Here is a 26,839-nt window from a genome sequence, read left to right on the forward strand (position 1 = left end):
TTTAAAAACACAGTAACACAAGTTATCACAAACATGCTTTTGACAGCTGTATGCCCTGTCTCGGCTTTGTTCCCTTCTCTTCTGGATGTTTTGTTTACTTTAAAGTTTTAGAGGGTAGCCTTCCCAATACTCTCCACAAACCTTTTCAAGTCCCGTGTCCAGAATGAGCAAGTTCGGGGATTAAAGAAACGTCTGTTTTGCACTTGAAGTCTTGTGACCTTAGAGCTCAAAATGATCAGCCTCCTCTGAGGAAGGCCTTTCTCCTGGGCCGTCCAGGTGTGTAACAGTGTGATATTCAACAGTCTGGCCAAAATCAGACACTGGCTGATCCGGGCTGAGGGGGACCCGAATCTGGTAAAAGATTATTTATGAGGTATGCATACGCTTCATTTCCCCAGGACACTTCAGTTACCATTGATTTGTTTTCCAGTGCTTTTGGAATTTCTTTAAATGGTACTGGTGCGTCAGTGGTCCCCGCTGGTCCGCTTGCTGAGATAACAATGTTCGTCTTTATTTTCCTCCCCTTTGTCCACAACCCCTAGAATCATAGCAGCAGACCCAGAGCCAGATGGAGCTGTTAGTGAACTGTCAACCATATGGACTGGCCACAGAGACCCATAAAACAGCATGAGGTTAAGGTTTGGAGTAAAAACACAGTCCTTAACTTCTTAGCAAAGAGCAGGGAAGGAGACCCACAGCCTCTCATTAGGCTGGTTCGGGGTATTTATTTCTTCACTGTGGTATTGTGCTGTAGGTTTCATTTAAATGTCTTGTTAAAATTTGGCAGGGCAGGTAGTGGAGCGAAGGTGGGCCCCGCTGTCTGGACTGACCGACCGTCTTATTAAACACCCTTGTAATCATTCCTGTTCCAACAAACGAGTTCTCCTGCCATCTGTTAAGCTTAATGAAATAGGAGGGTTGGATGGGGGAGCCTGGGAGTTAAGAGTGGGGTTCAGAACGTCATTTAAGGGGGGAAGGAATGACATAGGCAATGCTGAAGGGTAGAATGTGCAAAAGGCAGATTATTTGAAATTGTGTGATGTTTAAAATATCTGGGTCCAATGAAAGATACGCTTTTTATTGCAAAAAAAAAAATCAAGTTTATATAGTACTAGTGGGTGAGAATCTGAAGCCTTGGGAATCATTTCAAAAAGAGAATTGAGAATTATTATATGCTTAAAACTTGTACATGTGATTCATATAGAGCATCAGGGTATGCTCAGGAGCCTTGCTCAGTGACTTGTGAGGTGTGTCTAATTGGGACAGTCCAGGATCATCCACATCAGGGATGAGTTTATGTTTTTCTGTTAAGTACGTATAATAGTCCAGTAAACACAACCTCCTTTTATAAATACAGTTTTGAATGCATATGAGAGCATTTGGGACAAGCGTTTTTCAAAGAGGCTGCCTGGAATGCACACTGAGCAAAAAATTTATTGAAGTGCTGCATGCTGAAAAAAAAAGTGCACAGCTCTAAGGGCTGAACCGACCCTGTAGTTAGTAAAATGCGTGACTCACAAGCATGAGACCCTGAGTTACGTCCTCAGCTCCCATGTGAAAAGCCAGGAAGGCTGGTACTAGCTTGTAGCTTCGGTGTTGAGGGGTGAGAAGGTGAAGACAGGAGATCTCTGGGGCTTGCTAGCCAGCCAGCCCCATCTAATTGGTGAGCTCCAGTGCCACGAGACCCTGTCTCAAAAGGAGATGGATGATGCTCCTGGGGCTAGCATCTGAGATTGTCCTCTGGTCTCCACTCACATGTGTATATGCCTACCCTTACATACACATGAACACTAGTTCACATACAAATGGGTTTAACAGAGCACAGCTTGATAAAGCCTCATAAAATCCAATAACCAGCACTCACATTGAAAACCGGAGCATGAAACAGTTGAGACTAGCTCCAAAGGTGTTTGCCTGATGACTTAGCACCCACATGATGGAAGGAGAGAATGAACACCCCTCCCCCAAGTTATCCTCTGACCTCCACACATGCTTCATGGCCTATGCTCCCCCCCCTTCTCTCTCTGTCTCTCTCTCATGCTGTGTCTCTCTGTCTCTCTCTCACTCTCTCTCACTCTCTCTCTGTCTCTCTCTGTCTCTCTGTCTCTGTCTCTCTGTCTCTCTCTCTCTCTCTCTCTCACACACACACACACACACACACACACACACACACACACACACACACCAACTAACATTAAAATGAAAACCAGAACATTTCAGCATTCCAGAAGTCCCTGCCGTCTCCTGTGGTTATGTGGTGATGTACCATGGTGATATGCTGTGGTGATGTGCCATGGTGATATGCTGTGGTAATGTCTGGTGGTGATGTAGTGATGTGCCGTGGTGATGTCCGGTGGTGGTAAGCTTTGCTGCTGCCATGTGCTCATTCTCATTGAGTTTTTCAGGGTGTAGACATTCTGAGTGTGTATCAATTCAGTCCTTGTGTGGATCGGCATGTGGGTTGGTTTTGGGTTTGAGCTGTTAGGAGTAGCAGCTATGCACAAGCCTTATAACTTGCCTTGGTGAGCACGAGCAAACCCCCCCCCCCCCCCACGTTTCTGTCAAGTGGATGTCAAGGAGGAGAGCTGCTGGGCCAGAGGCTAAGCATATGATTGGATTTAGAACACAAAGCCAGCTTTCCAGAGTATACATTAATGCAGATCCCATGAGCAAAAGAATAAGACATTTTATTGTTTTCTTTATTATAGAAATAAACTTAGTAACAAGGATTTAGTGACATTTTTATTTAAAAATAACTTTACGTCTCCATACCTATTAAAGAATAGTTTTGCTTTTAGTATTCAAGAACTTTTTAGAACAGGAAAGAGTAATGAGAGATAGGGTGATGTCTTTGGACTTCACTTCTGGGGCTTTGCAATCAGAGGAGAATTTTTGCTCCCTTGGGTGGTGTTCAAATGAAGAGTTTATGAGTCAGGCATTGTGGTGCATGGGGAAGGCAGAGGCAGGTGGATCTCTGAGTTCAAGGCCAGCCTGGTCTACAGAGCAAGTTCAAGGATAACCAGAGCTACACAGGGAAACCCTGTCTTGAAAAATAAACAAACAAACAAAAAAAAGAGTTCAAATTCAGGAATTCTTTTGGTTCTCCAGGAAGTTAGGTTAAGGGAAAGTGACAGTTTAGAGGACAAAGCAGAATGGTGGCCTTACCCCCTAGTCCCCAGCCCCCAATTCGTTACTGTGAATACCTCATTCAAGGACAGGATGAAGGTTCTGACCTGTCAAGAATACTCGGGGCTGGAGAGATGGCTCAGTGGTTAAGAACATGTATTGTTCTTGCAGTGGACCCGAGTTCAATTCCCAGCACCCACATCAGGCAGCTTACAACTGCCTGTAACTCCAGATTCAGGGGATGGCCCTAATCTTCGATACATGCACATATAGGAACAAACACACATGTTCACATAAATGAATAATAATAAAATATTTAAAAAAAAAAGAATACTCATCAGTTTTGTGTTCTCAGGAGAAACTTCCATTTTTCAAGTCCTCTAATAACCAAGAAACATTTACCTTAAGGTCACCAAAATGTCAGCCAGGTTCCATAATTTTGAATTCCTGTCTTTTATCACATGACCCAGGTACCACCACTCCTCACTCCCCCTGCCTCGCTCCCCAAAAGCAAAGTTGTATTTTGTTTCTTCTGCAATTTTACATGCAGCACAAAGTACAAAAAATGAAACCGTCTGGGGCATTGGTTGTTTCTAAAATTTTACACCTTGTTTAAAATAAATCAGGGAAAGCTCAACTCTCAGTCATTGTGTGTTGTGCCCCCTGCCCCATGCCTACATTCTACGTAGGATTCCTAGACCATCCTGAACAGCAAGGTGATACGGATAAGTTTGTTTGCTAGGTCTGCTAAAAGCACTGCCTGTACTTAATTTAAGATCTAGGTTCAGGCCTCAGCACTTCGGTTTTCCACCTGGGACATAGCTCCTAACTCTGCTATAGTTTTCAAACCTGTAAAATGTGGTTTCAGATACCTGCTCTGCCTACACAGGCAATTATAAAGATTAAGTGCGGTAATTGATGTGAAATTGTAAACTACAAAAATTCTAAGCTTTGGGGAGCTGAACAGCTTTTTTAGAGCATGGTAGAAATTACGGTGTCTCATGTGATGTTTATGCACACACATAAGCCAACTTTTAAACCTTGTACCAGTTGTACAGCATTGGTACCAGGGGAAGGATGCAGGGCAAAGACCATCTGCGTTGGTGACAGCCCTGTCACGTCAACGCTGGGATGGCTAGAGGGTTGTAATATAGAGCCCACTAATCACTATGGCACATATCTAGGACTTGTTCATTTAAAATCTTTGTCTTATCAACCTAAATTAATTAGGTATAGACAGTATAGGAAAGGACTCTATAAAAATATTAGCCCTATTGCTGTTAAGATCTCAAACATGATAGAGATTGAAAAAACTTGGTGCACTAGTCTTGACACGCACCCTTAGAACTATTGAGTAATGCTCCTTCCTCTTAAGGACACAAGGGAACGGCACGTTTGGCCATTGGTGAGTGTTGGTTTGAGCACAGTCCGGTTGGCTTCCTGGGAGTCTCGCACTGGAGAACCCCTGCTCTAAGAGGAAGGCAGTCAGTACATTTGCCAAGACCTGGAATCGCTGCATCAGTTAAGTTCATTTTTTAATGAAAATGAACTGAGCATCTTTTTGAAAAGGAAATGATAGAATAGTCTGGAATATAATCTGGGATTATGGCGAGTGATGATGTTGGCCTAGGCTCTGGAGAACTAGGAATTTAGGGCTGTGGGCTAATTTAGAAATGAGGCTTGTAGACTTGTAATTTTGCTGTGGGATGGTCTGTATGTCAAATGTGTTGCTCTGATTGGTCAATAAATAAAACACTGATTGGCCAGTAGCCAGGCAGGAAGTATAGGCAGGACTAACAGAGAGGAGAATTGAGAGAACAGGAAGGCGGAGGGAGACACTGGCAGCCACTGCCATGACAAGCAGCATGTGAAGCTGCCAGTAAGCCATGAGCCACGTGGCAAGGTATAGATTTATAGAAATGGATTAATTTAAGATGTAAGAACTAGATAGCTAGAAGCCTGAGCCATTAGGCCAAACAGTTTAAATAATATAAGTGTCTGTGTGTTTATTTTATAAGTGGGCTGTTGGACTGCCGGGGTTTGTTAGGACCCGGAGAGAAAACTCTTCAGCTATATAATTTCCTTCTGCCTGAACCCCTATAAACACACACACACACACACACACACACACACACACACACACACACACACACACACACCTGTCCCCTTTTCTTTCCAAGGGGCACTTGAGATGGAATCTAGGGGGTCATAGTAGGCAGGTACAGTGTTATTAGGCCACACTCCCAGACCCATATTTTCCTTTCAAAAAATGAGATGTGTTTTAGGATTCAGAATGGTGATGACCCTTGGTTATAAAATAACCCCCAGTGAATCTGGGGCAAAATTGATAGGTACAAGAAATGACTGATTAATGGATTAGTAAGTTCTAGCTGGGACTTGCTACCAGTTAAGTTCCAGGCATGATATGTCTTGGTAACAAATTTGTTATGCAAAACTTAACCAGCTAACAAATTCTAATGAGACATAGGGTGAGGAATGTCAGCTCTGGAACCACAGGCCTGGCTTCAAATTCCAGCCTTGTCCTGAATGATTTTTGATCAACTTTTTAACCCTCCTAAGCTCTTGGCTTTTCATCTTTATAAGTGTAGTCCTTTAAAAATATAGAGACACGAAATTCCATGAGTGCATTGCACTAGGTTTCTGTATCTATGTATTAGGATAATAATAGTGTCCGTCAGGGCTGGAGAGATGGCTCAGCAGTTAAGAGTGCTGGGGTCCCACTCCTACAGAAGACATGAGTTCCTTTCCTAGCACCCAAGTCAGGTGCCTCACAACCACTCCAGAGCCAGGGGACCCAACACCTGGGCTCCATGAACCCCTGCACTCAGGTCCACATGCCTTCCCACAGGCACACATACATGCACTTAAATAAAAAGAAAAAATTTCAATTAAACTGTCTATCATGAAGGTACTTTTGTAAAATCAATTTAAGCTGGATTGAGAAGGGTACTAGAGAGGCTGAGGCAAGAGAATTCAAGGCAGAGGTCAAGGCCAGCCTGGCCAATGTGGTTTGGTACATACAGTGAAACCCTGTCTTAAGAAATAAACAACAACCAAACAAACACATCAAAAATAGGAATATTAGCATACAGCACATGCTCAGATCTTTATCTTATAGTAAGCGTTCCATAAATCTTAACCAGTTGTTATTGTGAGCCCTGCAAGAAGCCATGGAAACATCCCTTGGCTGATAAGATGACTCAGTGTGTAATGCTGCTTACTGACAAGCCCAGAGACCCAAGTTTCATCTCTGGGACCTACATGGTAGAAGGAGAGCACTAACTCTCAAAAGTTCTACACACACATGCACACACACACACACAGGAGGGAAGAATAAATAAACAAAACAAACATAATTCAGAAGTTTTAAAAGAAAGCTTTCCTCTTGCAGGGTTATTTTGATGGGGCGGCATCTGCTGAATGAATGAGTGTGGCACATGGGGTGTGATGGGTGGTATCGTGATGATTTATAATTATACTTTTCCAAGCTATAATTCCATCGCTGTCCTTCTGTGCGCTTCCACCCTCCGCTCCCGCCTACCCCCGGCCACACCCCAGCCATGGGCCCTTCCTTCCTTTGCGTTCTGTCTAGGTTGCACCGGGGCTTGATGAACTTGGCACATGCCTTCTCTCGCCACAGCCACACAGGTGTGTTGGGCTGTCTGGGATGCTTTCCCAGATGCCGACAAATGCTTGGCTGGCAGCGGGGTAGAGAGGAGAAACAAAAATTTGGCTGACACCTTCAGGTCTGACTCCTGATTCATCTAGAGAGTTCCTTGGCACCTTTAAAGCTCTTAAGACAAACGAGAAGGGCGCTGCCCTAATCCCACCCCCTTACTATGTACACAGCCTGGACTTTTCAACTTCTAGTTTGTTACAGATGCCAGTCGAGTCTCAAACCTACAGAGCTATTTTAACTTAAGGTGGTGTGTGAAAGAGTGGGTGTGAGGTAGGCTAGGCAGGACCCCGCAGAGAATTTGTGTGCCAATGTGCCACAGCCTGGGCGGGAATCTGCTCTTGAGGCCACACGTATTTGGCAAGTGTCTTTGTTCCTCTCCTGAGGGGGGTGCTTGAATAATGAAGGTGATAGATAATATGGGGTAGGTACTGGCTGGATAGGGACATGAGAGAATGTGGAAAGAATTCTTTTCAAAGAGTTTTATTACATTAGATGTTAGGGCCTGTAAACAATTACAGCATTCAGGGAGTGCAGGATTTAAATGAGAAACACAACTTTGCCAGATTACGGCAGCTGGATAAAATGGCATGGGCTCCGGAAATCTGTAATTAAATGTATTTTTGAAAATGAAAAATATAGTGTAACATCTGGTTTATTTCACTATAGTGCCTGGGTAATGCTTAAATAAATAAGTGTGACTGACTTTGGTGGATATTTAGGTTACTCTCTGTAAAAAATCACTGTATTGTAATTAAACTTTTTCCTATTTGAATCTATTTGTGTTGTATGCAACAAATTATTCACACACATATAGAAAAATCTAATGTCCATTTTCTTTCTTGCTGCAGCGGATCTTCAACTCCTTGGTTTACACAGAGAAAATCTCCAATGGAGAGAGCGAAGTGCAGCAGGTAAGACTCTGGGACGGGGCACATTCCCTGGAGCCTTATCTCTTCCTCTAGCCTACTTTTCTGAAGTCTCTTGCATGATGGCGACTCCCTGACATTTCAGGTGCTTAGACGTTGTGGGTGGTTCATAGCCATTCCTGGTGTGCCTTGGAAGCATCACCTCTTGTCATGAATATCTCTGACCCTCCCAAATCCCAAACTAACGAAACACGTTTCATCGAATGCAGAAAATAAGCATCTGGGCTGTGGAATCAGACTCCCCATTCTGGCATCCGTATGCACGCTTCGGTCATAGCAAACAGTCCCCACTCCTATTTTTTTGATTGGCAGTTTGTCAGCCTTATGCAAGAGACCGCTGATAGCTTCCTCGTGAAGTTCTGATGATGAGGTGGTCAGGCTAACAAGAACCCATTTAGCTCATCTTGGTGGAAGAAGGCTCTGGCAACACAGCAGCTACTGTGTGTGCTTCAGCTACATGAGCGCTTCATGGTGCTTTTCTGTCCTCTTTCTAAAATTCTACGCCCCCCCCCCCCCTTTTCTTTTCCCTTCTTTATCTTCTTTCAGTGCTCTGTGCAGTCAAGATACTTAAAGGCCAGGTTCTGTTTGTTTCTAGCTAGCTGGCATTGAGTACGCTGCCTCCTACACTAAGACACAGTGTTGGTGAGCTTGAACATAAATAATTAGCGGGTGCCCGAGAAGAGCGGTAAGAAAGGCGGAGGCTTTCATTTCAGCTAACCCACCGACTTCATTCCAGCCTGTCGACAAGTAACTTGAAACCAGGTTTGAAACTTCAGTGAGAAACAGAACCGAGCTACAAGTCAGGGTGCAGCGGAGGGCTCACCCAGGATAAAAAGAGAAACATAAGAAAATGCATAATGATGTAAATTCTGAGTTCCTTCTGTTCTTTTATTCATGGAGACAGCTTGACCCCGTCTGAGCTTTAAAGTGCATTCTCAGAAGAAAGGCTTTGCGTCAGGGTGAAGTTCTTACAGGCTGGTTATTTATTTACAGTTGAGTGCTGAGAGCTAAGTTCAGCATTTCCTGTTTATAGGCGGAGGCCTGGTTTAGTCACTTTTAAGTGGCGATGCAGGTCTCATTTGTCTTAGTTTAGATATTGTGAAGGATGAATAGCCTGAAATTGCTGTGGTGTGCTACACTGAGTCCTGTCTTTCTAAGTCCTGACTTAAGCTTATTCCCGAGAGCTAGAAGGCACTTCAGAATCATTAAATCTACAAGAGTTGTTATGGACTACGATTTCTATACAAAGCCTGCTCGTTAGAGGAGACTTTTTTGGGTAGACAACCGCTATTTGATAACCCTTTAAAGAATGTGATCTGGGCTATCAGGTTAAGCCTCTTGAAGTAACAGATACAGGTCTTACACGGACTCTTTCCGAACGTGCAGCTGTTTTGTGTTTGGGGGCTGATGTCATTGCTAAACTGGCTATGAGCAAGCTTGGAAGCCTTCAGTATAATTGTTAGAAATCATAGCAACTGACGGAGCACTTAGAGAAAACTGGTGGGAGGCCATTCAATAGACTGTAGCCAGATAACCTTCAGAAGCAGACTCCCCTATCATGAGGAGGATACTGAGGCCACAAGAGGTCAAAGAAGCTGCCTGCACTCTTATGACAGGAGAACAAGTTTTCAGAAATCAGTGAGACACAAATGCATGTTGACTATTCTCTTAGACCATTTACTTTATTGTGTGTTCCCATTCACAACGGACACCTCTGCTAAACTCTCTTCACCTGAAAATCCCACCTGACAGAGACGTGCCCTCTGCTCCACGTGCCTTCTCGCTGTCAAATTATTCTCTCCTGCTGGGTGGTGGTGGCACACACCTTTAATCCCAGCACTCAGGAGGCAGAGGCAGGTGGATCTCTGTGAGTTCGAGGCCAGCCTGGGCTACAGAATGAGTTCCAGGACAGGCACAAAAGCTACACAGAGAAACCCTGTCTTGAAAACCGCCCCCCCCCCCCAAAAAAAATAAAAACAAATTATTCTTTTCTAACCTGAACCAAGACATATTTATCTTTAACAGCCCCAGGGCCCCCCCATGCCCCCCCACCCCACCCCACCCGCCACCGCCTACCAGAGCACCCCAAGCAAAGAGGGTCTTATGTCTTCTCCCTAGGCAGGAGAAAATTGCCCCATTAATTGTTCCATCTAAAATTTAATGTGCACAAGCCCTGAAAAGTTTCTTCCATATCATGGTTTTTAAATCATTTCAGCCCTGTGATCCATTTAACAATAATTAAAAGTGTATGATGGCATGTTTACTGAAAAATTTGTCACTTCGCTGAGATGATAGTTTCCCCCATTTTATAACCAAAAGAGACTCCTGATTGAGAACTATACACAGTGGCTGTTGAGGTGGGACAGCAGGCAGTTACTTGCTCTGTTAGCCTGACCTGGGTGTGATCTCCAGAACCCACATAAAGGTAGAAGGAGAAAACCAGCTCTACAGAATTGTCCTCAGACCTTTACAGATGTGCCGTGACACAAACCAACATCCCCTCCCCCTCTCCCTCCCCCATCCACAATAATATTAATTAAAATAATTTTTAAGTAATTAAAAACTCTGGATCCTATGATACTAGACAGTGCCTAAGACAAAATCTGCAGGAACATGTTCATCTATCATGATTCTTCTTCTATAAAACATTCCCCACCACAGTCGTTCGGGTTTACATCTCCTTTGAACTTCAGAATGCTAGTAACTAATTAATCACTAGCAACTAATTAACCTGTCTTTCCAAAAACTTGTAAAATGTATCTAATATGTAAAAAAGTTACAAAGCCTAAAAGGTAAGCTCTAAGGAAATACATTAAAATGAATATATCAACCTGGACTTTGGAAGCCCTTGAAAGACCTGCCAAAGAGGGTGTCTTACACTTTCTCTCAGAGGTTATTATTCACAATATAACCCTGGCCAGCCTGGAACTCACTGTGGCCTCAAACTCACAGAGATGCCTGCTTCTGCCTCCTAGCATTGGGATTAAAGGGGTGCACCACTGTGCCCTGCTATTCTCCTTTTTAAAAATCATTCACTTGCTTTGTTTCATGTTTTGGTTTGTCATATATATATACTCCCTGTAGCATGAATCTTAAAAAGTCTTTATTAATAAAATCAAACCTGAGGCCAGTTATTGGGGTGAAATACTGGATGGTCAGAGAGACAGAATAAGCCACAGCTAACCTCACCTGGCCAACTTCTCAGCTGATCTTGTTTCCTCAGACTGGAAGCTTCTGTGTCCTCATATCCGAATGGCTCTCAGCTGAACTGTGCTGCTAAAAGCCTGAAAGCTTAACCAGCCAAATGCTTCTAGTTTCTGGTCCTCACGCCTTATATACCTTTCTGCTTTCTACCATCACTCCCTGGGATTAAAGTCTCGCTTTCTGGGATTAAAGGCATGAGTCACCATGCTTGGCCATTTCCAATGTGGCCTTGAACTCACAGAGATCCAGAGGGATTTCTACCTCTGGAGTGCTAGGATTAAAGGTGTGAGTGCCACCATTTTCTAGCCTTTGTATCTAGTGGCTGTTCTGTCTCTGACCCCAGATAAGTTTATTATGGTGCACAATATTTTGCGGAACACAATACCACCACAATTTCCTGTCTTAGAGTTTCTTTTGATGAAGTAAAACACCATGAGCAAAAAGCAAGTTGGAAATAAAAGGGTTTATTTGGCTTATACTTTCAGATAGCTGCCCATGATTGAAAGAAGTTAGGACAGGAACTCAAACAGGGTGAGAACCCGGAGGAAGGAGCTGATGCAGGGGCCATGGAGGGATGCTGCCTACTGGCTTGTTCCTCATGGCTTGCTCAGCCTGCTTTCTTTAGAACTCAGGACTACCAGCCCAGGGATAGAACCACCCACAATGGGTTGGGACCTCCCCCATTGATCACTCATTAAGATATGACCTTTAAATTGGATCTATTTTTCTTTTCTTTCTTTCTTTTTTGGTGGGGGGTGGTTTTGTTGTTTGTTTGTTTATTTGTTTTTCTGAGACAGGATTTCTCTGTGTAACAGTCCTGGCAGTCCTGTAAGTCTCTGTAGACCAGGCTGGCCTCGAACTCACAGAGATCTGCCTGCAGAGGAATCAGCTTACACATTACCTGTCATGTAGTATTTCTTTACTTCCTCCCCCATGTCTGTAGCCAAGATACTTAGGAGATCTTCCCTGGGCAAATCTGATCCTCTATTAACTTGGAAGGAATCCATGGCCTTTTGTTTCCCATGGAAACAAAAGCTTAACCTCTTCCCCAACATAATACATTTTTTGACTTTCATTTTAAAGTTAAGGCATTCCTAAAGTATACAGGTTGGTTTAATTCAGCAGTCCCTTCCACAATCCAATGTCTCTCAGCAGCTGTTGTCTGTTCATTAGCATTCAAAAAATTCAAAATTAACAAAGTGCCGTATAAGGTCCAAACTACTACTAACTACTACTACTACTACTACTACTACTACTACTTCTTCGTCTTCTTCTTTTTCTTCTTCTTCTTCTTCTTCTTCTTCTTCTTCTTCTTCTTCTTCTTCTTCTTCTTCTTCTTCTTCTTCTTCCTCCTCCTCCTCCTCCTCCTCCTCCTCCTCCTCCTCTTCTTTTCTCTTTAAAGACTTTACTATTATTCTTAGACTATTTTTTTTATTACTGTCTATATCCTTTTTCTTTCTTTTTTTTTTCTTAAGCCAATACACATTGTGAAACATACTATAACCTGTTTAGAGGTTCTTTTTTTTCCCATATGAATCTGCTTTATTGTGTAACTGTAACCTTTTTTGTCTGCATGAGAAAAACCTTAAACTGTCGCAGCTTATCTCATGGTGCATTGGTGGCTCAAGCTCACAGGCAGTGGCCGGGAGATGGTCTCTGTACTGCTGCTCACATGAAAGACTGTAGGACTAGGTTCCATTTTTGTGTGTTTGGGACCTTTTTCATGCTTTCTCGGGTCTTATGTGTAAATACATTTCCCCACATTGGATGCCATTGATAGTTGGACTTTTTCATCAGGACAGTCAGCTCCCTAATAATGACATGGAGACTTATTATTAATTATGAAAACTTGGCTGATAGCTTGGGCTTGTTTCTAGCTAGCTCTTTTAACTTAACCTATTTCTATTATTTACTTTCTGTCTTGTGGCTTTATTACCTCATCTCCATATTGCCCATCCTGCTTGCTCTGTGTCTCTCCTGGCATCTTTGCCTTCTTCCCAGCCTCCTTTGCCCAGAGATCCTACCTAGCTATTGGCCATTCAGCCTTTTATTAAACCAATCAGAGTGATACATCTTCAAAAAGTGTACAAAAAGTTTTTTTCACAACCATTATTATTAATTTCTTTTAATTTAAATGTGTATTTGTGTGTGTGTGTGTGTGTGTGTGTGTGTGAGAGAGAGAGAGAGAGAGAGAGAGAGAGAGAGAGAGAGAGAGAGAGAGAGAGCAAGCATGTAGTACCCATGGAAGCCATAGGCATCAGATCCCATGCAGCTGGAGTTATAGGTGGTTGTGAGCTGCCTGACATGGGTGCTGGGAACCAAGGTTAGGTCTGATGTGAAAGCAGTACTCATTCTTAACTACTGAGCCATTTCTCCAGCTCCGAGAATTTTTTAACAAGTATTTTATGTGCTGCAAGAGTGTTTTGCCTGCATGTATGTCTGTGTACCACATGTGTGCTTTGAGGCCCTCAGATCCCCTAGAGCTGGAATTAGAATTTTGAGCCACCATGTGGGTGGTGGGAATTGAACTCAGGTCCCCTAGAAGAACAGCAAGCGCTCTTAATCATTGAGTCCCTGTGGTTGTCCTGTTATAACACGTGTTGAAATCTGGTGAGGTAACACCACTCCTTCCATTTCCATTTCTGGGTTTCTTGTGTGTTTTTTCCCTTGCTAGTCAGGCCCTAAGGCTGTCTCTGTCCTTGGTGTTCAGCCCTCTAACCAGAGTCTACCTTCTGGGTCTCCAGATCTTGCACAAACCCTAAGAATGAAAGCAGATGTTGATTGGCACTGCATTTCTGCCTACATATCCTACTCTGAGGACACATCTCTGAGGACCCATGTCCCCTATAATAGTTTTATTTTCACTAATCCCACTGGCCTCTTCATTATAGAGACAATTATAATTGATTGTAGGATATGTTTGAGAAGAAAAAAATAGATTGTTCATTCAAAAAGATTATTGATCTTTCCTCTTATACTTTTTGTTGTTGTTTGTTCAGTTGGTTTGGTTTTGGTTTTTCAAGACAGGGTTTCTCTGTGTAGCTTTGGTGCCTGTCCTGCAACTCACTCTGTAGACCAGGCTGGCCTCAAACTCACAGAGAAATGATTCTTTTGCCTTTGTCACCTAAGTGCTGGGGATACAGGAGCATGTCACTATACTCAGTTTTATGCAGTACTAGGAGTTGAACCCAGGGCTTTATGGATGCTACACAAGCACCTTACCAACTGAGCTCTATCCTTAGCTCCTTTGCTCTCAATTTGAATTCACAGTCTTTAGAAGAAGAACTACTTTTTATTTGGGGTGCAATAATGTTTATGCACACATGTACAAGTGTGTGCACGCATGCACACATGCGTGCACACACACACACACACACACACACACACATTCTACTGTCTAAAATCCTGCCATACGTTCTCTGTTACTTTTCCTTTAAGGAAAATAGAGCCCTTTGGGTTCTTGGCGTCTGCTTTTGCTAATAAGATCTTCTTGAGAGTCATATCTTATTTGTGCACATCATGGAACTTGGCAGGAAATCTAATGTGTTGTTAATATCTTTGGTTAAGAGAGCAAAGTAATTAACACTAATAAAAAAAACATTCCATGATTCTTGACTCTTACCACAAAATTCTCTACGGTGTACTGCTTTTCCTGCTCTTACCCATTAGGACTTTTGCATTAACCCTCAGAGCCTGGGTCTAAATTGCTTCACAGTGTGTTTTAAGTCTTCGATTAGTTTGCTGTAGGCAGTTTTCTTGCCAAGAGACCGGGGCAGCAGCCTCAGAAGGAGAAAATTCTATCCCACACATTCTTGTGAGCAACCCTTCCCATAGATGCGGGCTTTGAGTCATTCAAGGAATCGAGTTGTATGCTCACATAAGGGCATTATGTGAAGTTGAATCTGAATCAAGAAAAACCAAGTTTTGAGCAAGTGCCCCCCAAAGTAGCAAAACAGTCTCCCTATGGGCAAAGCGGGAAGGGACGGCAGTTAGAAACAAAAGGAGACAGAGCTTCCGGGGTGCTGGCCTCATCCCCTAAAGGAGCCAGAGCCACCTTGGACTTCCTTCAAGCTTCGGTCTTCTTTCTCAATTGCTTCTGTACTTATTTATTTTAATAATCGACTTAACAGATTGGCAAATGATTTCCTCATTATTAATAATTCAGGACAGAGAGCTTTGAGATGGGTAGCTGTGGGGGAGTGAAGCCACATTTTCAGGAAGCGAGCCTGACATTGGTCAAGGCTGTCTGCAGGCAGCTCTTCCCCTTCCTCAGTTCGCTTTGCCCTTCAGGATCATCCCCATCAGATGAAAACAGCCTGTCTTTGGCATTGAAAGCTCAGAAAACCGCTTTCTTCTCCACCTGCTGTCCCGTTTCTGTCTTGAAAGCACAGCCCCTCCACACAACTGCCTGGTCCTCTAATCCACCATATTAAGGCCAGCCATGGCCTCCAAGTTGTTCATTCTGTTGTCTTCATTTATATAACTGGCAGGAATATGGAACAGTGATTTTCATCTTTTAAGAAATATATTATTTGTTTTTATTTTATATATATGGGTGTTTGCTTGTATGTATACATGTTGTATGCCTATAAAGTTCAGAAGAGAGTGACAGGTCCCCTGGACTTGGAGTTATGGGCATGTGTGACTTGCCACCTGGGTGCTGGGAATCAAACCTGGGTCCTCTGCCAAGGCAGCAGGTGCTCTTGACGGCCGAGCCGTCTCTTTGGTCCCTTCCATCTTCCTGATTGATCTTTTTGGTTACTGTGGGTCTGGGAAAGCACAGTTGTCTGCTTCCTTGGAGTCAGGCCTGCCTTGCTCCCTAGAGTCTTTCTGTTGGTGTAGTTGGTTGTTGTTTTTGAGACAGGGTCTCTTTATGTAGTCCTGGCTGTCCTGGAATCGCTGTGTAGACCAGCCTCAAAGTCACAGATCCTCCTGCCTCTGAGTCATCCCGAGTTCTGGGATCAAAGGTGCACACCACCGTGCTGGCCCAGCTCCCCAGACTCTTGTTTCCCTTTCCCCTGGTCCATTGTTTCCTTTTTCATAGCACATGCATCATTTCCTTTTTCATAGCACATGCATCGTTTCATTTTTCATAGCACATGCATCGTTTCATGTTTCATAGCATATGCATTGTTTCTTTTTTCATAGCACATAGGTTCTGACTTTGTATGACTACTGTGGAAGTAATCCTTCCTCTTTAATATTTATTCATTTATTATGTATACAGTGTTCTGCCTGCAGTCCTGAAGAGGGCACCAGATCTCATTTTAGATGGTTGTGAGCCACCATGTGGTTACTGGGAATTGAACTCATGACCTCTGGAAGAGCAGCCAATGCTCTTGACCTCTGAGCCATCTCTCCAGCCCTAACCGGTATTTCTTAATTATCCTTAATAGTTTGTAATAATAACTCTCAAGAAGTAGAAATTTACATTACATTGTTAAATGAGCTGTAGAGTTACAAGACTCTCAACAAGAGTAGAAAAATATATACACCATAACAAAAATAACCTTAAATTTGCATCAATATACAAAAATAACTTTAAACAAGAGTAGAAACAGATATATAAAGTAACAAAATATTCTTATGTTGTAGAATATTATTTTAAGGTGTGTTGCTTTTGTTTATGTAGTGTTTGCTTAATTCTGTGTAGCTGATTTACTCTGCCTATCTAAAACACCTGATGGTTTAATAAAAAACTGAACGGCCAATAGCAAGGCAGGAGAAAGGATGGGTGGGGCTGGCAGGCAGAGAGGATAAATAGAAGGAGAAATATGGGAGCAGAAAAAAGGAGCCAGAGAAGGAGGAAGACATTTGAGGGCCAGCCACCCAGCTACACAGGCAGCCATGGAGTAAGAATGAAAGTAAGATTACAGAAGTAAGAAAAGGGAAAAGCTTAGAGGCGAAAGGTAGACGGGATAATTTAACTTAAGATAAGCTGGCAAGAAACAAGCCAAGCAAAGGCCAGGCATTCATAATTAAAAATAAGTCTCTGTGTACAATTTATTTGGGAGCTGGGTTGTGGGCCCCCCAAAAAGAGAAAAAACAAACAACATCCTTAAATTTGTGTCAATGTATATACCTTAAACAAAAGTAGAAACATACACACACACACACACACACACACACACACACACACACAATATAACAAAAATAACCTTAGATTTGTATCAATATACAAAAATCTATACCACTGTAAAATATTTAAGACTAATAGTTGCTTTTTAAGTTAAAAGTATATTCAATAATGTATCCTTATATCCTATCATTCCTATCATTCCTATATGCCCTATTTTTTTTTCAGAACTAGATACCTGAATCTAATCTACTTTGCTTAGTTTCCTCCCTGACCACAGCTAGTAACAACTTGTAACCAACCCTCCTAAACAATACAAACATCTATAATCCACCAAACAGCTAAAAACCACCCCACCCTACCTTTGGCAAATGTAGATGTCATGTTCTTAAAATTACTTCCTGTTATTTGGGGGTGGTCACATTTTTAAGGGACCTTGAAAAAATTGAGATAATGGTCAAGTCCTGGGAGACCTAGCTACTGTTCAGTATCAGTGTGATAGGGAAGTACAGAGCTTATCTGAAGTCCTGACGTGGAGTAGTTCATGAGGCTACTATGTCAGCTGACTGCTTTGAAGATGTCCTGAGCAGTTTGTAGCCTAAAGCTGATCTTGGGGTAATGTTTGTCAGCTTATGGTATTACCACAATCCACGTGGATTCATCATTGTGAGGTCCCACCATCTTCTTAGAAACCTCAAAGGTCACTGCCAGGAATAGTCACGGGTCACTGCAGAAAACTTAAAACATTTTAAATGTCACATGCAGCAGATCTCTGAGAGGTTAAAGACCACAATTAGTTACAACATAGGGCACACAAATTTAATTCCTCGTTACCAAAGGCTTAGGAGATTTGTGCCAATAGCATAGTCCCTCAGTTTTGTTTTTTCTGCTTTCCCATACCAGGTAGCTCTTCTGACATGAGACAGAGATTTTTGAATTGTCCTTTTCCAAGCATGCTTGGGTTTAGAGAATGATAGAGCCATGGTCCAAATCAAAGCCAACTTTAATTTTTAATTGAATTGAGACTACAAAAAGACCATTTTCCTATTATGTCTGTAGAGAACAGTAGAAATAAACATTTGGGAAGATTTATGAGATTTTATCCTGTTGGAGATGTGCTATACCACTAGGTCAATTTACTCTTTTTCTTGGGAGATTTTCTCTGGATGATTCATCCTTCTTTTTCTTCAGCTGTCTCATTTGTCCAGTCGTCTTTAAATTCCTTAGTTGGATGCTTTTATTCTCCTAGCAAGAAAAAAAAAAAAAAACCTGCCTCAACTCTAACTTTGGGGTTTCCCTTTAGGGCAGTTATGTCTGATCAAATGAAAGGCCTTTGTTAGCCTTATAAGTTAGTCTAGATTGATGGCCACACTGTTTGGACTATCACCTTTCCTAAGCAAGAGGTCTCTCCTGTTCGAATCTAATCTTTATCAATTTTTTTCTTCTCTTGGGGAAACAAAAGTAAAACCTCTTCCCCAACACAATGCATCCTGGTTTCCATTCTGAGGTCAACACATCTTTAAAGTATACAGGCTGATTTAATTCAGTAGTTTTTTCTATTATCCATTGTCTCTCTGCAGCTGTCATTCCTTTCTCATTAGCATTTAAAAATTAAAGTTAATAAAGCATTGTGTAATCTATCTCAGTGTATCTTTATTACCCTTTCTGTTTATTAAGTATATCTTTTAAAGTGCAATTAGATCTTTCTATAACTGCTTGTCTTATAGGTTTGTATGGTATACCTGTAATATGCTTTATGTTGTAATATGCAAAGAAACCCTTTCTTTTTATTAGAGACATATGCTAGAGCGTTGTAAGTCTTGATTTTTATAGGTATTCCTATAATGGCCATATCTTCTAATAAATATATAATTACAGAACCAGCCTTTTCAGAACTCAAGGCAATTGCCCCTTGAAATCCTGAGTATATATCTATGGTTTTGGTGCACATACTTTAATTTTCCAAACTCTGAAAATGAAACACATCCATCTGCCAGATTTCATTTCTTCAAGTACCCTTTGGGTTATTTCCTGCAGGTAGTGGAATTTGATTATACAAAGAGCAAGTGGGACATTTCCTTATAATTTCCTTGGCTTGTTGACAAGTGATAGAAAAATCTTTCTTCAAATCTTTGCTATTAGCATGGTGTTTCTTATGAATTTCTGAGGCTTCTAGCACATTTCCTACTGATAGCTAATCAATTTTATCATTACCTTTTGCTAGAGGTCCTGGCAGTCCCATATGGAATCTGTTATGTGTTATTTACAAGGGATGATTTCTATTTCTGATTATTTCTTACAATTAAATAAATAACAAAGTTAATTCTGAATCATCTGGAATAAGCTCAGCCATTTCAGTATATAAAACAACTTATTCTGCCTATTGAGAGTCAGTAACTATATTAAGAAGTTCGGGGAAAAATCTAATAATACCATTAGAATATCATATAATTCTGATTTCTGAACTGAATCATAAGGGCTTTAAGCCATTTTACTTAAATTTCCTGACTTATAACCTGCCTTTCCTGATTTATTTGCATCAGTATAGAATGTAGGGGCTCCAGAAATTGGTGTTCCTTGCACAGTGTGAGGAAGGATCCAGTGTGTTTTCTTTATAAACTGAGGTCTCTTGCTTTGGGGATAATTGTTGCTAATTGCTCCCAAAAAATTACTGCAAGCTCTATGTCAATGCTCATTTTCTGCACATCATGAGGCAATTTCAGCATTAGTAAAATGTACCACAATCTCCACTGGGTCTATTCCTGTTAATTGACGAAGTCTCAATTTTCCTTTCAGAATCAATTCAGAAACCTTTTCTACAGAAGTCTTTAAGTCTTTTCACTCTGTTTGTGTGGCAAATAAAATATCCATTCTAAAATAGTATCTCTGTACATAATTGTATAGGTCTGTTGCCACAGCACTGCCCTTTATGCAGACAACATTAGCATAATTTTTAGAGGAAGTGCCCTAGAAATGATAATACATACTCTTAATTTTTTTAGTTTGCTAAAAGTTAGTATTCTGCCACTCACAAAATCTTTTACCCTTGTAATTGTATAGGTCCATTGCCAAAGCACCGCCCTTTATGCTAATGTTGTCTGTTTCACATGACAAACTGCAGAAGACAGGGCTGTTGCTTCTCCTTTAAGCTGCTGTGGTTAAAAATATTGATGTCAAAAAGAGAAGAACTTGTATAACTTTTATACTTACATGTACAGTGCTCTTCATTTCTCTCTCAAGGCACCTACTGATGATGTCCAGAGAACTTCCTGTAATTTTTACTATAATGCAGACATCCAGAAGACAAATCCTCATAGCTTTTCTTTGTTTCATGCATTCTGAAAATTTCCCACCGGGCGGTGGTGGCGCAAGCCTTTAATCCTAGCACTCGGGAGGCAGAGCCAGGCGGATCTCTGTGAGTTCAAGGCCAGCTTGGGCTACCAAGTGAGTCCCAGGAAAGGCGCAAAGCTACACAGAGAAACCCTGTCTCAAAAAACAAAAAACAAAACAAAACAAAACCAAAAAAAAGAAAAAAAGAAAAGAAAAGAAAATTTCCCTACCTCATCTTTTCTCTTACATGCTTTTGACTCAAACCAAATTGTGAGGACTGGGGCTGGGACAGTTCTGCTGGCAGGTGGGTCATTGACCTGTTCTTCTGACTGCTGTAACCTGCATCTGGGCACCAAAAGGAAGTCCACAGTGGGGGAGGGGCAAACCAAATTGTGGTTTGACTATTTTTTTCTTTAAATTTTTTTAACTTTCTGTATATATATATATATATGTATATGTACTTGAGTATATGTGTGTGTACCACTTGTGTGCAGGTGCTCAAACAGGCCAGAAGAGGGCATCAGATCCCCTAGAGCTAGAGATACAGGCTATTGTGAGCCTGGGTGCTAGAAAAGGAATCCTGGTCCTCTGCAGGAGCAGGTGCTCTTCCCAGCTGAGCCAGCTCTTCAGATCCCTCCCCACTATAAATATTTGTAGAAGCATTTTGCTCTCTGCCAGATGCCTTAGTTTCTAATCACGCGTCAGTGAAAATTGGTACCCTGTATCTGTTTTTTTGTTTTATTTTCTTTTCCTCTGGTTGATCTTTAAAGGTTTTCTTCCTTTTCTTTATTTTATTTTATTTTATTTTGTTTTGTTTTGTTTTTTAGGAATTTGATTATGGCTAACTAGGTACAACAGTTTTTACATTTACTCTGCTTTGGTTTTTGTAGTATAGTGGTTGGTTTTTTGGTTTGTTTGTTGTTTGTTTGTTTTGTTTACTTGTTCTGAACTTTCTGAATCTGTAATGTATGTCACCCATCAAATTCAGGCATCTGGGGGACATTATTTCTTCATATATCTTTTCACTATGCTTTTCTACTTTCCTAGTTCCTGATTACATGGATACTTGGTATTTTGCTCTTTACAAGAACCACATGACCCCATCTCCCTCTCCTCCTGTTTCTTCCTTCCCTCTCTAATCTTCGGATTACATTACTTTTATTGATGTATATTTAAGTTTCCCCTTAGCTTAATTCTGTAGCCAAATCTTCAATACATATATTTCTAAATTTCAGATATTGTACTTTGCAGTCCTAAGATCTCCATTTCTTTCTTTTAAATTTCTCTGCGGATAATTTTTTTTCACCATTCATAAGTGTATTTACCTTCACAAGCTTGAGCATAATTATAATAGCTACCTTAGAGTCTTTGACTGGTTCTTACTTCTAAAACATTATTTGACTAAGCATGGGTGCATACATCTTTAATCACATCACTCTGGAGACACAGGTGGGTCTCTGTGAGTTCAAGGCCAGCCTGCTTTACATAGTGAGCTCCAGGCCAGACCAGATAATAAGACCCTGTCTCAAAAATTACAAGTCATTTATTAATATCGTTTGTGGGGGTGGGGGGGCACATGCACCACAGTGTACATGTAGACGTCAGAGGACAACCTTGTGGAGCTGGTTTTTCCTTCTTGCCTTTGCAAGGCTTCCTGGCATCAAACTGTAGTCAAAAGGCTTTCATGAAAATACTTTTTTCCGCTAAGCTGTCTTGCCTACCCCTGAACTTGTGAAATTTGTCATGCTTGGCAGCTTTTTCTGAAAAGTTAGTCACACTTACAATTTTCTTGATAGGTTAAAAAAAAATACAAGTTGCATCTTGATTATTATGGAAACAAACTTTGATTCTGTTCCTCTGAGGATCATTTTTGTGTGTGTGTTTGTTTGTTTCAACAGGTAATTGATTTGACAGGACTCAAATTCAGTATGTTATGGACAGCAGTTAATATGTCAGCTCAGTTTATTCACACATAAATATATTTCTGGCCTCAAAGGTATCTCAACACATTTTTTTTTAATGGTATGTCTATTCTGATATTTTCCTTAGTTTTCTAAATTATTATTTGACAAAGGAAATTTTACCTGAAAGATATCATTCAGTGAAACATACTAAGAAAGAAGCATAGTGGCTTTATATAATATATATTAATATATATATATATATATATATATTTAGCCCCTCCAAATTCTTCTTTCAGTGCAGTATAATTCCAGGCTCAGTCATGGCGGAAATATCAAGCCAGTGAAACAGTCCCACCTGAAAGCAGGATGTAGCCCCAGATTTTGTACTTCATGTTTCACAGGGACAGGACTTGAAGGGAGTTACATGTTGCTACCCACTCCAGGAATCTCTTTCCTTAAAGATATCGTTAACTAAGAGGCAACCTGATCTAGTCAGCCCTCTGTGTGTTAAACTGTCAATGGTCAGGCCCGACCAGTGTAATGTTTCAAATTCTAGAGCAGGAAGGAACTTCAGAGACCGTGGGCACAAGACAAGTAAGGTTATGAGCCTTTGGACACCCCTAGTAGGAGATGAAGAGCATAAAGGTCCTTATTGTTTGAGGTAGAAAACTTGAGAACTTTCTGTCACTTCTTATCTGGACTTTGACTGAATGTTTAACCTGTCACTGCCCGTTTCCATCTGTAAAGCAGAGATAATGGTCTGTCTCGAAAGCCTGTGGAAGACTGTAGTTGACACCGAGTGGACATTCAATATTCTGCTTCCAGTTATCAAAAGGCGATGAGTGTTAGCATAAGGGGAAACCAGTTTTATTCTGTAAGATGTGTTCTCTTGGGTGAAGCTTCGAATGAAAGATCTGCAGACTTTGCAAAGAGAATTTCCAAAAGAAGTTGATCACAGAAAGGCCCTGAAAGGGGCTCAGTGGACATTTTACATAGAAGCCTTACTAACTGAGCTTATAAAACTGGACCCAGGATATCTTAGTTTTTGTTTTGTTTTGTTTTTCATTTCTATTTCTTGTTCCAATTCCCAGAAACACTCCAGCCTAAGCAAGTTTGATTATGTTGTTAAATCATGCAAGTAAAGGTTGCATAGTACTGGGATGGAAGTAGGTGGGTAGAAAGTTCGCTTATGTTGCCAAACCCTGCATTGTAGCCCAGGAGGAAACAGGCAAGCAGAGGCAGTGCAGGGCTCAGAAGGTAGCTTAGTTTCAAGAATGCTTGCCTGGCATGCATGGAGCCCTGGACTCTACCACCAGCATCATATCAATGGGGGTATGGTGGAATATGCCTCTAATCTCAGCACTCAGGTGATAGAAGCAGGAAGATTAGAAGTTCAAGGTTATCCATGGCCAGTCTGGGCTACATAAGACCCTGTCTAAAAATAAAATTAGAAGGGGCTGCAGAAGAACAACACTGTTGTCTTTGAATCCTGGTGTCAACTAATAAGTACTCATTGAAAAATGACTGGAGATAGTCTTGCATCTCGATATGCACATTTCCACAATCTGGTAGCCTGCAGGCTCTGGTTTCGGGTGTGATATCCCAGTAAAGTATGCTCAAGATTCACATATCCAGACTGGACAAACCCAGAGAGGTGTAGGGTGAGTGGATTCTATTTTGTCTAGTTCCCCTGACCATTCTCTCATTTGCCCCCAGGATTTTTTTTGTTTTGTTTTGTTTTTTAAGAATTCTGGTTTAGTTCACTCTCTTATCCAGATTCAACTGGCTGTGTGCTGAATGTAAGTATTCACTAAAAGTTGGTTGAATATGTGAATGAAAAGCACTGAATCTTTAGGAAGTCCAGAGAGGTTGAGAGGTACCAAAGCCATTCAGATGGGAATTAACAATGAATCACCCAAAGGCCTGAGCAAACAAATGGTTTCCTGCTGACCTGAGCCCAGACAGTTTCCTGGTTAACTAGTGCTCTCTTTCTTGGGTGGGAATCAGTCGAGGTCTGTTTAACTCCTCCTCTTCTCTGTCTGACTCTTCAGAGAACAGGGTAATTTTTTTTTTTTTTTTTTTTTTTTTACCTTAACAACCCTCGTTCTGTGTTTATACCTACCAAAACCCTGGGTGCTTTGTGAATGAAATGGGATAGTGACTGGTGGTTCTGAGAGATACTCTGAAAGGAGAGATGATAGTTAAAATATCTGTATTTCTTATTGACTCACCAAGAAATTCCTGGAGATGATAAACGTTTTCAGCAAAGTGACAGGTTACAAAATTAACATGCCCAAAACAGCAGCCTTCATAGATAACAAAGACAAACAGACTGAGAAAGAAATTGGGGGGACAATCCCATTCATCACAGCTTCAAAGATAAAGACACTGGTGTTAGTTTTTTGTCTGCGTTGTGTTCTTACCCCTTGCAAGGAAACGTCACGAAACACGACAGAATCCGCTTATAGAGTTTATTAGAAAACAAAGGACAGAAAGTGTGCAGGCCTGTGGGAGAGACACGTGCGTAGAGAAGAGAATGGGGAATATCGCGCCGGACTTTTAAAACCGGCTGGGGGCGTGGCCAGGTCACGTCACTACTCTACGCGTGTGCGTAGATCACATGGTCATGTTGCGCGCTTACATCACCATGCAATGCCACGGGACTCTGATCACGCGAGACCCCTTGGCCCGGAACTTGCTAGGCGGAGATATCCGGGCCCACCGGGTATCCTAGCTACGAAAGACGCTTTTTTGATGCGGAAATGGCTAGGCGGAAGTGTCCGCCCAGTAAATGTGGCCGCGTTGTGAACCCTTCAACTGGGAATAAACCTAACCGAGGAAGGAAAAGGACCTATACAATGAAAACTTGAAAACAACAAAGAAAGAAACTGAAGATACCAGAAGATGGAGAGACCTTCCATGTATATGAATTGTTAGGATTAATATTGTGAAAATTGTCATACTACCAAAAGCAACCTACAAATTCAAATGGTGTCTTAAAATTCATAGGTAAACACTAAAGACCTCTGATAGCCAAAGTAACCGAGCAATAAAAACCCTTCTGGATATATCACTATCCTACTTTGAAGTTATACTACAAAAGCCATGACCACAACAACAAAAAACCCATAATGCTGACACCAAAACAGATACATCAAGCAATGGAATAGATTTGAGGACACAAACATCAAAGGCCACACACTACACCACCTGCTTTTTGACAGCAATGCCAAAAACATCTATGGTGGTTTGAATAAGAATGGCCTTCATAGGCTTATATATTTGAATGCTTGGGCCCTGATTGGTGGAATTATTTGGGAAGGATTTGGAGCCGTGGATTGTAGGAGGAGGTGTGTCACCAGGCATGGACTCGGAGGTTTTAAAAACTCACACCATTCCTAGGTAGCACGCCCCACCCCCTTACAGATAAGGGTGTGAGCTCTCAGCTACTGCTCCAACACCAGGCCTGTCTCGCTCCTGCCATGTTCTCTGCCATGATCATCATGGACTCTAACCCTATGGAATCATGAGTCCCAGATCAGATGCTTCCTTCTGTAAGTTGCCTTGGTTGTGGTAATAGAAGAGTAACTACGACATCATATATTGGAGCAAAGATGGAATCTTTAACAAATGGTATTTAGAATACCAGACATCCACATGTAAAGGGATGAAATTTGATCCTTCTCTCTAACCATGTACTTAAATAAATTTTAAATGGATCAACGCCTCAGTGTTAGACCTGAAATTCCTAAAACTTATTGAAGAAAGAGTAGGAAATATCAAATATAGGCTATATAGAATGTAGGCTCAGGTAAGGACTTTCTGAATAAAATTCTGGTCACCCAAGAAATAAGACTCGCTAATAAAATCCAGAAGCTTCTATACTGTAAAGGAAACTGTTGACTGACCAAGGAGGTGGCCTACAGAATGGGAAAAATATTTCACAGTTGTACATCTGACAGAGGATTAATGTTTAGAATATACAAGGAACTCAGAAAACTAAACATCAAGAAAACAAGCAACCCATGTGTCTGAACAGAGTTCTCAGTCTAATAAGTACAAAGAAATATTTTAAAATCCATTCACTATCCTTAGCCATTTAGAGAAATGAAAATTAAAACTACTTTGAGATTTCATCTTACCCTATTCAGAATGGCTAAGATTAAGAAAACAAAAGAGCCGGGCGGTGGTAGCTCACACCTTTAATCCCAGCACTCGGGAGGCAGAGCCAGGTGGATCTCTGTGAGTTCAAGGCCAGCCTGGTCTACAGAGTGAGATCCAGGACAGGCACCAAAGCTACACAGAGAAACCCTATCTCGGAAAACCAAAAAAAGAAAGAAAAAAGAAAAAGAAAACAAAAGAAGAGGGGAGGTGTGGTGGTATTGTGTTCCCCAAAATATTGTGTACTCTAATAAACTTATCTGGGGTCAGAGAACAGACAGCCACTAGAAACAAAGGCTAGAAAATGGTGGCACTCACACCTTTAATCTTAGCATTCCAGAGATAGAAATCCCTCTGGATCTCTGTGAGTTCAAGGCCACATTGGAAATTGCCAAGGATGGTGACACACGCC

The 26,839-nt window shown here is 41.4% G+C and overlaps 1 protein-coding gene across 1 annotated transcript in view; it reads left to right on the plus strand.

Annotated features, from left to right (window-relative positions):
* The window catches only part of Cachd1 (cache domain containing 1), a 230,744-nt gene that overhangs the window by 74,935 nt on the left and 128,970 nt on the right, over positions 1–26,839 (plus strand). Inside the window, exon 2 of the mRNA XM_006974048.4 lies at positions 7,675–7,737. Coding sequence (XP_006974110.1) covers positions 7,675–7,737 — 63 coding nt within the window. The remainder of the gene's footprint in view (positions 1–7,674; positions 7,738–26,839) is intronic.

Source organism: Peromyscus maniculatus, chromosome 2 (genome assembly GCF_049852395.1).
Source record: "Peromyscus maniculatus bairdii isolate BWxNUB_F1_BW_parent chromosome 2, HU_Pman_BW_mat_3.1, whole genome shotgun sequence".
Taxonomy (NCBI): Eukaryota; Metazoa; Chordata; class Mammalia; order Rodentia; family Cricetidae; genus Peromyscus; species Peromyscus maniculatus.